The sequence below is a fragment of the Macaca fascicularis genome, chromosome 4 (genome assembly GCF_037993035.2).
Source record: "Macaca fascicularis isolate 582-1 chromosome 4, T2T-MFA8v1.1".
NCBI lineage: Eukaryota > Metazoa > Chordata > Mammalia > Primates > Cercopithecidae > Macaca > Macaca fascicularis.
In genome coordinates, this window is record NC_088378.1 from 161,815,432 (window position 1) to 161,828,716 (window position 13,285).

At 38.9% G+C, this 13,285-nt stretch overlaps 1 protein-coding gene across 2 annotated transcripts in view; it reads right to left on the reverse strand.

Moving 5' to 3' along the window:
• Positions 1-774: 774 nt before the first annotated feature.
• SMIM13 (small integral membrane protein 13) overlaps positions 775-13,285 on the reverse strand; it is a 44,038-nt gene continuing 31,527 nt past the window's right edge. Inside the window, exon 2 of one of the 2 annotated variants that reach the window (XM_005554040.4) lies at positions 775-5,044. In XM_005554040.4, the coding sequence (XP_005554097.1) occupies positions 4,845-5,044 (200 nt within the window). In that variant the 3' untranslated portion in view covers positions 775-4,844. The remainder of the gene's footprint in view (positions 5,045-13,285) is intronic. The other variant, XM_074038869.1, reaches the window with a different exon arrangement.

A 13,285-nucleotide genomic window follows, 5' to 3' on the forward strand; every position in this document is an offset into this window, starting at 1 on the left:
CTTTTCTATGGCTGTATTTGGTGTCATTGCTCAGAACTACCTCAGCTAATCTCCATCCCAAACTTCCTATCATACACGTCACATTCATTTTATCTTCAATCCCTATCCCTTTCCTTTCACCCAGTTTACCAGTGCCTTACTCATCCGACTTCTCTCATGACGCAGCCCAAATTCCAGGGCCAATCTCCAGCAATCTCTAATGACCTTGCCCTTCAGACACACCTGCCTTGCAAAATCCAACCCTAGCACAATCCACTTCTTCCCATCCTACATTCTTGGCAGCTGAGCACTCCTGGAGAAGTCACAACTTGCCCCAGCCAATGAAATTCATGGCTTTCTATCTCAACTGCATTCTCAAAGAAACTCCTCCATCTTTTTACTTGGCTTTGATGAGCTTCCTCAATCTTCCCGGTGGTTAATACTAACAAAAATGTGAAACATGATCTATGGCAAACAGGTTAACAAAACAACCTTGAGGGTGTTGAATACAGCATGGGAAGAAAACAAAAAGTTAAATAAGGTAAATGTAATAATGTAGCTCTAACACTATATATATATGTGTGTGTGTGTGTGTGTCCTTTAATGCTATATATATGTCCTAAGTCATTTACTTTCATGGCACTAAGAATTATTGCTATCCTCTTATTCTTCTAGATTTGTAGTTTGAAAAATGGGGTGAAGTGTTGACCATTAGTAAGAATGGCTGCTTTCAAATCCTTTTATGTCCACGGCACCCTTCATACTTAGCATCCTTTATCAATCAGAGACACACAATTTTTGTTGTATTCATTTTAATTTATTCTATGCAGTTTAAAGTGAAAGTTAAAACATCATACAAACCACAGAAGCTTTATAGTACTGACCAGTTTTAAAACAAAAACAGTGAATGATCATTTACATACATTCCTCATCTTTAATTTTACATCTTGTTATATACACAAAGGTACTATTAAAACACATAATTCTAATTCTTTATAAACCTATTGTCAAGCAGCAAGATGGCAATGCATCATAGCAGAGCACAGAATATTTCCTTCAAGGAACCGCAGCAGCAGTATTTGGTGAATGGTTATGCATAGAACCAACTTGGAGGATCATGTTAAACATTCCCCGTAAAACAGGTAGCACATGTACACCAACAAATGAAAAATGTAACTTTAATTGCCATAACTTTAAGTTTAAAACTATAGGACACTTTAGAAGCAGACAATACAAGGTGCTTTAGTTCTAGACTTCACAACAGAACACTATTCCATTAGTCGCTTGAGAGTCCATAACCTCTGAGGACTGCTCAGTGGCTTTTTAAAGTCAACCTCAAATGTAAAAGCACTTAAAGTTTACCAGTCAAAATCTAGTTATATCAGTTACATTACAACATACTACTTGAGAAAACTGACTTTTAAAAAAGACTGCATCGTTGATTAATTTCAAAAATTGTTGCTCTTAAAAGTAAAAATGTACCACTTTCAAATCTTTCAACATGTTTTAAGATATATTTTGTGAATCCATTACTTTATATATTCCAAACCTTCAGCAAAATAAAATTAAAATGGGTGTTAACCCTAATATTGAAAGAAATGGGTCTGCATGTCTGTGAGATGGCTGTCCACCACAGAGCAATCTACTTGTTTCAACTATGAAAATATCACTACAAAATCCATCAAGTGATGGAAATATCAAAAACCTCACTTAACAGCACTACACAAATATTTAGTATTTTTGGCATTTAAATCAGAGCAACACAACCAATGCAATTGGTACAGGCAATTTTCACAAAAAGTTTCAAAGGCAAAACATTTGGAAATGAATGGCTGATTGGGAAGGAAATAAAACACCCTACCAGAGTCCTCAATTTTAGAATTAATCTTCAAAAGATGGCATGCTGACCACCATCATCCTTTGTGAGGGAGTAGATGAAATTCTAATACATGTATTTTTAATGCTCATACACTTCTAAGCTCTAAAATTAAACACAGGCTGGTCCGCCTCCCACTGAGGCTGAAAATGTACTTGTGATGCAGTTCTGACAAGTTTAGCTACAAAAGCACTAAAACAGGAAAAGAAACACTATAGCACATAAATAATTATGTGTTAACTATCTTGCCTTTCTCAGTGGCATTAAGAAATATGTACCATGGTAAGTGTGTTGTGAGGTGCACGAAGAGAACAGAGTTCTAAACAAAGGATTTTATAGATCTTCATATTGGCATCAGTGAGGTTTCTTTACCCTCCCTAAGTGACAGGCTAAGAGCTAACTAGTATGCTTTTAGGTGTATTTCACAAGTTAAATAGAGTATTTCTTAAAATTACATAGAATAAGACATGCTTAAAGCATAAATGTCAATAAATAATGCCAACATATATACCTCTACAAAGGTTAACCTGTATTAATTTGGGCATGACCCTTGTAGATTTCGGGGGGAGAGTTACATCAGCCATCAATTCTTTAATAGTGACTTAACAGGAAGCTCACCAGCTACTTTAAGCTTTCCAGCAACTATTATCTAAACCTTAGGTATCCACCATAAAACAGAATCCATAGTTCAAAACATTAGACTATGAAAAATCTATATTTAAATATCCTCCCAGTACCAAAATGTTTTGGGGGCATATTTTTTTCTAATAATCATTTTAAGACGATATTTAGCTAGTAGGAAGCATTAAAATTAATGCTTGAAACCGTCACTGTTTTGTTATGCCCTAGAGTCACATAAAAATAGAAAATTGTATCTAATAAAGAAATGAAGACAGAAAGACTGTGCCTCGCTCTCAGCAGCTAGGAAATCTTCCCCTAGCAAACACATAAAACTAAAGTAATGTTCTGTGAATTCCCTTTTAGTATCTCCAAGAGCTACAATATAGCAAAGAAGTGTTCATCACAAATATTGGGACAGAGCCAGTGAACTGTTAAAACTCTAAGCAAGAAGTATGAGGTATCAAACATAATAACACACCATAAAATAGAGGTTAAATATTTTGTGATGACTAGTCCTTAATAAAGGTTAAAAAAAAAACATAAAAAGAACTTGGATTAATCAAATAAGTTGGCTTTGCATTTCATTCTTGTACAAAGCAGGTAACACTAAACAGGAAGGTTGCTTAATTCACATCTCTCCTCCCTGGTAAACACTCAGTCCAGAGTTCAGTTAAGACAAACATGGAAACCTGGCAAGAGAGTCATTTTACAGCTAAGCGGGTATTTTCACCCACTACTCTTTTCCTCAATACGCATTACCTTTGAGGTCTTGTCAATGAATTGCTGTTTGTGAAGAAGTGTTTTTCTCCACAACACATTCCTTTAGCATAAAGTCCTCCTATACAAAGGGAGTAACTAATCCCACTCTTCCTAAAGTAGAAGATAGTTCTTAGATTCCTAAGTTACTACTCTAAAATATCGAATAGGTAAAGTTACCTGCCCCCGCCCCCCGCCCCAGAAATGTGTTTCACACAGGATAACAAGTTTAACATATGAGTCAGAATCAAATTCCTCAATAAATAACTGTTATCTTAAAAAGAAAAATAAATTTACAAGCTACCATTTTTAATTTAACCTAAGATACTACCAATTGTTAAGATGCACCATATGTATCACTAAGAAAAAACACTGCCCATTAAACTATGACACAATGCTTTCATATCACAGAAAACATTTATTTTATATTTATTGAAACAGCACTTTGAGTTAAACAGATTTTTATCACATCAATCTTGTGCATATGTAAAGAAAATGTGTGAAATAAATTGGTTAAGTTATAATTATAACTTCATATTCTGAATCCAACTCCTCTGAATCACTTTTCAAACCACAGTCATTGATGTCTGCGTTTTTCCACATAACATCTCTCCCGGTGTTGTCAAGAGTACTGGTTATGCAGCACTTCTTGAAAGAGTGCTCCAACACTGTCTTCTGTTTAATGGCAGTGGGGAGCTTGGGACAAAATGATGTTTGATGCCTTAACGACAGTCCTGCTCGGCGCATGAATCGGTCACACCAGCCTCTTGTGGCTTTGAATTTTGTTTCATCAATTCCCAGGGTTTTGGCAATTTCGCCTGCCTTCAATTGCATTGCTTGGCGTGTGATAGGCAATCCTTTTGCACGTGTCTCACTGACGAAATGTAGTACAGCTTCGTCTACTTGTGGGTATCTACCTTTCTTAGGTCCCGTAAAACATTTTGTTGTTGCTTTGCAGGAAAATATGGAATTGCGATCATTTCTCCAGCGACGAATATTTGCTTCACTAATATCAAATGTACGCCCCGCTGCTCTGTTTCCATGCTTTTCTGCATACACAATAACTTTTCGTTTCAATGCTGAATCATAGTGTAATCTTTTTGAAGACATTTTAAAATGTCAGTTAAACCTGACACATTTGATACCAACAAAACACATGTTGGTTAAAGGGATGACACGATGACAAGCTGTAAATTCGCACATGCACACAGTAGGAGAATTACATGACTATCACCTGGTTGACAGTAATGAGATGCATCCCAATTTCAGACAAGTTAAAGTGGGAAGAAAAATGTACATTTTAGGGCTAACAAAATATGGTTTTTCAAGCCTTTAATGTTTACCAGATCTGCAGCAGTGCAAGAAAATAAGCCCAAAAGCCAAGGAATAAGAGTATAAGTAGAAAGCTAGTGAAATAAAAGATTATCTTTAAGATGAAATAGTCCAATTTGGTTTTAATTCCCTTTATTTTTATATGGCTTACATGTAAATCTTTTTTAAAATTGGACATAAAATCCAATACAAATGTTCTTCAGTCATTAGTAACTTTCAAAGCCAAGTCACTAAAAGACAGAAGTTGGCAACTGCCTTTTCATCCTTCACGAGTACACGACTATGTCTGGGGTCTGTGGCCTTCATCAGCAGGTGCCCTCCTTTGGCGAGCAGATCTGATTCTGTGTGGAGAGGAGGAAGTGTCTTCTTCAGTTTCAGACCCTGAAGGCTCATGATCTCCCTCTTGGGATCCTGTGTCTCCCACCAGTTCCCGGAGAAACTTGAATTTTGATAAAAAAAGATGCCATACAAAATACCAACCTATAGAGAAAGACAAAAACATTAAGAAAAGTTATTACACACAATGTTATCAATTCAGAATGTTACAGTTAATGGGGAGGTATATTACAAAATAATATATAAGGCCGGGCGCGGTGGCTCAAGCCTGTAATCCCAGCACTTTGGGAGGCCGAGACGGGCGGATCACGAGGTCAGGAGATCGAGACCATCCTGGCTAACACCGTGAAACCCCGTCTCTACTAAAAAATACAAAAAACTAGCCAGGCGAGGTGGCGGGCGCCTGTAGTCCCAGCTACTCGGGAGGCTGAGGCAGGAGAATGGCCTAAACCTGGGAGGCGGAGCTTGCAGTGAGCTGAGATCCAGCCACTGCACTCCAGCCCGGGCTACAGAGCGAGACTCCGTCTCAAAAAATAAAAATAATAATAATAATAATAATAATAATAATAATATATAAAAATATACATAATTACAAATATATAATGATATAACAAACATTTTTTTGTATGAGGAATAAGGATAAACTCTGGGATTACAGTAATGGCAAAAACAGTCTCTACCCTCATAGAATCTAGAATTCGGGCTGAGTCCATCTACAGTAAAATCAAAATGAGTTTATGATATCTAAGTAAAAGTGTTACTTATATTAAAATCAAATTTTTGAGAGCATTTTTCTGGGAAAGAAAATTCACTTTGCCATTTACTTGGACTTTCATATCTCGGTGCTATTTATTTACTAAAAGCAAGTTTGTTTCAATCAGAATCTATATGGCCTTAAATAGCAGGACTTAACAGCACTATGATGAAAACTACTCAGGATCAAGCTATCCATAAGTTTCTGGAAATAATTTTCAAAGAAAATATGTTTTCTTAAATTATATGATGAAAGACTAAAGCCACAGCACCAATATCTTAGATTCAAGGTGTTTAAAACACAGATTTTAAAAATACAATATTTTCATGTCAATGTCATTAGAAAGTATGACTAATTCTCTCTCTTTTTTTTTTTTTTTTTTTTTTTTTTTGAGACGGAGTCTCGCTCTGCCGCGCAGGCTGGAGTGCAGTGGCTGGATCTCAGCTCACTGCAAGCTCCGCCTCCCGGGTTCATGCCATTCTCCTGCCTCAGCCTCCCGAGTACCTGGGACTACAGGCGCCCGCCACTGCGCCCGGCTAGTTTTTTGTATTTTTTAGTAGAGACGGGGTTTCACCGTGTTAGCCAGGATGGTCTCGATCTCCTGACCTCGTGATCCGCCCGTCTCGGCCTCCCAAAGTGCTGGGATTACAGGCTTGAGCCACCGCGCCCGGCCAACTAAAACAAGTCTTGTTTTTGCAAGGAGTAGTAAGGTTTTTAAATGTTCACTAATAAGGAACAAACAAACAATAAAGGAACACACAGGTGAAAACCTCTGAACCTATGCTTGGTTGCTCTAAAACGTTAAGAGCATAAAATAAACTAAATTAACCATCCTAACAAGGTTTTTCATGTTCATGTGTTTTCTTGATGCTGTCTACTTTAAAGACTCCGGCTGCATAGAATAGAAATGAAACATAGCATAGAGCATATTTTGTGAAAACAAAATAAAACCAGCTTTTCTTGCCCAGGGTTAATCCAGGCCAAGATAAATGGATACGTAAGGGGAGTTTCTAATTTTACTTGTTTTCTTACAATCTCTGGAAAAAAATTACTATCAACCCCTTGACACTAAAGACAAACTTCAGAGATTTAATCAATTTCTCAAGTTTTTGCTTTAAGCTTGGGTGCTGAGTGTTACCTGAACCAAACCATAAATATTTTCTGGTCAACTGTGTGTTTGAGTAAAGCACCCAAATTTGTAAAATATTATTTTAATGATATTCCAAATTAGCATCTTCTCTCTTTACCCAAAATTCTGTGTAAAACAGGCAGAGCAAATTAGTGGAAAGAACACTGAGGAAGGAGTCAGGAGTTCCAGTTCTGACAGAAGATTCACAAAGCTACAGTTAGGAATTGAATGAGAAGGTCTCAAAAGGGCTGAGGTACCTGGCATTAGGCATTTTCTAAAATGCTCAATTTGGTTGTCCTTAGGCAGTGGAATCTGAGGTAACTTTTGTTGGGTTTTTAAATTGAGATGCAATTCACATACCATAAAATTCATCCTTTTAAAGTATACAATTCAGTGTTTTTTAGTATATCCACAAGATTGTACAACCATCACCACTACTGAAGTCCAAAATGTTTTCATCAACCCCAACAGAAACCTCATACCCATTAACAGTCACTCCCCATCCCTGCTCCTACTAGCCCCTGGCAACCACTAATCTACTTTCTGTCTCTATGGATTTGCCTATTCTGAACATGTCATGTTAATGGAATCATACAATACGTGGCCTCTGTGTCTGGTTTTTCAAACTCAGCCCATGTTCCCAACGTGTGTCCACTGTGTTGTAAGCATCAGCACTTCATTTCTTTTTATGGTTGAATAATATTCCATTTTATGTACATATTACATTCTGTTTAAGGATTTATCAATTGATAGACATTTAGAAGTTTCTACTTTTGGCTATTATAGGAAACAAAGTTGCCACTTTTTGACTGCAATGAATATTTGTGTACAAGTTTCTCCATGGACCTATGTTCTCATTTATCTTGGGTGTATCTATCTAGAAGGAAATTGCTGGGTCATATGGTAACTCTGTGTTTAAACACTTGGAAACTGCAAAGCAGCTACAACACTTTACATTCCCACCTGCAATGTATGAGGTTCCAATTTCTCTACATCCTCACCAACACTTTTTATTGTCCATCTTTTTTATTACAGGACTCCTAGCAGGCATGACGGTATATCATGAAGCTTTGATTTGCATTTCCCTCATGACTAATGATGTTCGGTATCTTTTCATGTTCTTATTAGCCATCTATTATCTACTTTGGAGAAATATCTATTCATTTCTTTTGCCCAGTTTTTACATTTAGTTGCTTTTTATTATTGAGTTGTAAGAGTTCTTAGTATATTCTAGATATTAGATGCTTATCAGGTATATGATTTGCAAATATTTTCTCCCATTCTGTGGGCCGGCTTTTCACTATCTTGAAAAAGTCCTTTGAAGCACAAAAGTTTTTAAGGAAGCCTAATGCATCATTTTTTCCTTTGTTTGCTTGTACTTTGAATGGCGTATCTAGGAAACCACTGACCAATCCTACATCATGAAGATTTACATCTATGTAGTTCTTCTAAGAGTTTATAGTTTTGCTCTTAGATGTAAGTATTTAATCCACTTTTGTTAATTTTGGTGTAAGAAAGGGGTCCAAATTCATCCTTTTGCATGCGGAAATCAAGCTGTTCCAGGATCATTTGTTGAGAAGATTATTTTCCTCCACCATTACATTATATTGGCACCTTTGTCAAAAAACAATTGGTCATAAATGTTACAGTTTATTTCTGGATTCTCAATTCCATCCCATTAACCTGTATATGCCTATCATTATTCTAGTCCCATACCATGTTGGTTACAGTAGCTTTATATTAAGTTTAAAAATCAGGAAATTTGAGTCCATCAACGTTCCTTTTCAAGACTGTTTTGACTATTCTGAGTCATTTCCATGGGAATTTTAGAATCATTTTGTCGATATAAGTTTTTTTTTTTAAAAAAAAGGCACCAAGAATTTTGATAGGGACTGCATTTAATCTGTAGATCAATTTGGACACCTACCTTGTTTTTTTAAAAAAATATATTTCTCTGTACTTACCAAATTTTTCCACAATGAACACACATGGCTTTGGTAATTGGGATAAATAAGAAAGAAACCGGTAAGTACATCATGAATACTCTGTAGACTTATATTTTGTAAATACCTCAATGCCATTAATTAGCCTAAATTAACAAGGTCAGTTGACTTCAACAGATACTAAGGAAAACTTCTCTTAACTCTTAGGTTAGACTCGAAAATATAACCTAAAAGCTAAAAGAACTCACTTGATCAGGGTTTTGTGCTAAACAGATAATACAGTGGTAAATTTACTATCAGAAAATTATAATCTTGCTAAAAACTGATGCTCTTGATTTTATTAAAGCCAAAGATTCCAACAGTGGCTACAATGTATAAAATGACCATAAAGAAGAGAGAGGAAATCCTTTGCCTGGAAAGACTATGATAAAAGGCCTCACCATTGGGGTTCCCACCATAAAGTACTATAGTGCTCTTGGGATGGTTAAGAAAGAGTAAGTCTCTCAGCATGGAAATCTACAAGATAAGGAACTAAGGACCACTGTAGCTTTCAGAGGCTTGGGATAGAAGAGCATTCAGCTAGATCACAGACTCTTCCCAATTTTAGTAAGAGGAATCAAAAAATTTTTTTTGGTAATCACTGTCAGCAACCAATGTAAGGGATTCAATCTCAAGTCAAAATTCAGAACCAGAATGTGGTGTCAATGAGAAAAATTCCAGAGTTTGGAGAAGCAAGTTATGGCTACTATGTCCACTCACCACTCCCCTCCCCACCCTGGCCAGCTGAACCACTCCAACTCCATACTGCTGTAATTTTTATCCTCAAATCTGGAGAGAGGTAAGCTTGAACAGTATGCATTTTTCTCCCAATTCTGTCTGGGTATAGGCTGTGTGAGGGCTGGGGGGAAACATGCAGTAGTGACACTGTTTCTCACAAAACACTGTGAGGTATGGAATTCCCCTAATATAACTATGGAGTTCATCTATTGGGCAGCCAAAAAGAACAAACGCCCAGTTGTTTTGTTTTTCTTACAATGACTACTGTAATGATAGGTTGGGAGTACAAAGGAAAGAGATAAATTGTAGTTTAGATAAGAACTGCAGTAAATTCACTAAACTGAGGAAAGTTCAACAAGTTGTCCTCCAAGCAAAATGACTAAGTTCTTACAGAGGTGTAATTCTGGGGAGAGACAGGAGGAGGACAGGAAGGGGGGTGTTTCCATATCATAATACTTAGGACTAGTAAGATCTGATGCTTCTACCATAGGCTGTTTATCAAAGAGTGTTCATAGTCTGAACAAAGGATGAGACTAAAAATGCTGGGTAGTTTGAATGGGAAAACAACACATGACACATCTGTTTTGAGGAAAAAAACCATTATTAATGAATAATAATGAATATATAACAGGAAAAGTATGACTGAGCAAAGAATAAACTAAAAGAGGTATTACTGTGCCAGATACAACTGCCAATAAGCTATTCAACTGCTATGTTAGACATGACAATACTAATAACTAGGAGGAATCACACTACCTGACTTAAAAATATACCACAAACTATAGTAACCAACACATCATGGTACTAACATAAAAACAGACACATAGACAAATGGAACAGAATAGAGAATCCAGAAATAAATCCATGTATTAACAGCCAACTGATTTGACACACCCACCAAGAACATTCAAGTTCCTCAAAAAACTAAAAATAGATTTACCATATGATCCAACAATGCTCCTGTTGGTTTATATATCCAAAAGAAAGGAAATCGGTATATTCAAGAGATATTTGCATACATGCTCATGTTTATTGCAGAACTATTCACAACAGCAAAATACGAAATCAACCTAAGTGCCAGCAATGGATAAATGGATAAAGAAAATGTGGCACAGATACACAACAGAATACTATTCCGCCATAAAGAATGTGTCCTGTCATTTGCAGCAACATGGTTGGAGCTGGAGGTTATTATGTTAAGTGAAATAAGTCAGACACAGAAAGACAAATATCACATCATCTCACTCATACGTGGCAGCTAAAAACGATCTTACAGAGCTAGAGTGATGGTTATTGGAGTCCGGGAAGTGTTGAGGTGGGGAAGGGATGAAGAGAGGTTGATTAGTGGGTACAAAAATACAATTAGAGAGGAGGAAGGAAGAGCAAGATGGCCAAACAGAAGCCTCTAGTGACCAACGTCCCTGTAGCAATGCCAAACTGAACAACTATCCACACAAACAAGCACCTTCATAAAAATCAAAAATCAGGTGAATGATCACAGTACCTGGTTTTAACATCATATTAATAAAAGAGGTACTGAAGAGGAAAGATAGTCTCGAAATGCCTACGCTACCCTCCCTCCTCTGTCAGCAGCAGTCACATGGCATGGAAAGAGAATCTGTATGCCTGGGGGAGGGAGAGCACGGTGATTATGGGACTCTGTCCTGTCACAGGAGAAAGCAAGACAGGACAGAACTCAGTCTGCACCCACATAGGGAGCAGTTAGACCAGTCCTAACCATAGGGGAATTGCCCACCCCAGCAACTGGAACCTGAGTTCCAGCAAGCCCTACCACCCTGGGCTAAAGTGCTCTGGGGACCTCAATAAACTTGAAAAGGAGTCTAAGTCACAAGGACTAAAATTCCTGGACAAGTCCTGGTGCTGTGCTGGGAGCCAGTGGACTTAGGGAGCACACGACCTAGTGAGACACCACCTGGGGCAACCAAAGGAGTGCTTGCATTACCACCCCTCAACCACAAGCAGTACAGCTCGCAGGTCTGGGGGAGACTTCTTCCCTCTGTCTGAGGAGAGAGGAGAGGAGAGAGTAAAGAGGACTTGGTCTTACAACTTGGTTATCAGCTTAGCCATACTAGAACAGGGTACCAAGCAGAGTCGTGAGATTGCCATTCCGGGCCCTGGCTCCCAGCTGACATGTCCAGATACACCCTGGGCCAGATGGGAATCTGCTGCCTTGAATGGAAGGACCTGCTCCTAGCAGGATTCACTGCCTGCTTAGTACACAGCCCCTGGAACCTAAATAGTCAACAGTGGTAGCCAAACAGTACTTACTGAGGGCCTTGAGTGAGACTCAGAGCCATGTTGGCCTCAGATGTGACCCAGCACATTCTGAGCTGTGGTGGCTATGGGGAGAAACTCTTACTCAAGGAAAGGAGAGAAAAGAGTGAAGAGAACTTTGTCTTGCAGCTTGGGTACCAGCTCGGCTACAGTGGGACAGAACACTAAGCAGCCTCCTGGTGTCCTCAGTTCCAGGTCTTGGCTCCTAGATGGCATTTCTGGACCTGCCCTGGGCCAGAGGGAAGTCCACTGTCCTGAAGGAGAGACTAAGTCATGATAGCATTCACCACAAGCTAACTAAGTGATATGGTTTGGCTGTGTCTCCACCCAAATCTCACCACAAGCTAACTGAGTGACATAGTTTGGCTGTGTCCCCACACAAATCTCTTTTGGAATTGTACTCCCATAATTGCCACATGTTGTGGGAGGGACCCAGTGGGAGATAATTGAATCATAGGGGGCAGTTTCCTCCATACTGTTCTCCTGGTAGTGAATAAGTCTCACGAGATCTGACGGTTTTATCAGGGGTTTCCACTTTTGCGTCTTCCTCATTCTCTCCTTGGCTGCTGCCATCCATGTAAGATGGGATTTGCTCCTTCTTGCCTTCCGCCATAATTGTGAGGCTTCCCTAGCCACATGGAACTGTAAATCCAATTAAACCTCTTTATTTTGTAAATTGCCCAATCTCAGGTATGTCTTTATCAGCAGCATGAAAGGGGACTAATACACTGAGCCTCAAGTGAACACTGGTGGTTGGAAGACAGTAGTCCCTGTGGGCCTAGGGCAGTTGTGGCCACAAGGAAACAGTTCTCTGAGGAAAGGGAAGACTGGGAGGGGTTTTGTCTTGCAGCTTCAGTGCCAGCTTAGCTGCAGTAGAACAGAGAGCACCAGGTAAATCTGTAAGTTTCCCAACTCCTGGCCCTGGCTCCCAGACAGCTAGCGGGGAACTTACCCCACCCTAATGGGAAGGACACAAGCCTGACTGGATTCATCACCTGCTGACTGTAGAGCCCTTGGGTTTTGAGGAAACGTAAGTGGTAGCCAGGCAGTGGTCACCATGAACCTCAATCAAGACCCACTGTTATGCTGGCTTCGAGTCTGACTCAGCACAGTCCCAGCTGTGGTGGCCACAGGGGTGACTGTGTTACCCCTTCCCCAGCTCCAGGCAGCTCAGCACAGACAGAGATTCCATTTATTTTGGGAAAAGTAAGGGAAAAGAACAAGAGTTTCTGCTTGCTAACCCAGAGAATTCTTCTGGATCTTACCCAAGACAACCAAGGTGGTGCCTCTACAAGTCTGTAAGAGCCACAGCATAACTGGGCTTGGGATGCCTCCTAATGCAGACATGGCTACAGTGAACAAAGACTTAGATCACAATGCCCAAGTCCCTTCAAATACTTGGAAAGCATTCCCAAGAAGGATAGGTACAAAGAGGCCCAGATTGTGAAGACTACAATAAACACCTAACTCTGCAATGCCCAGACACC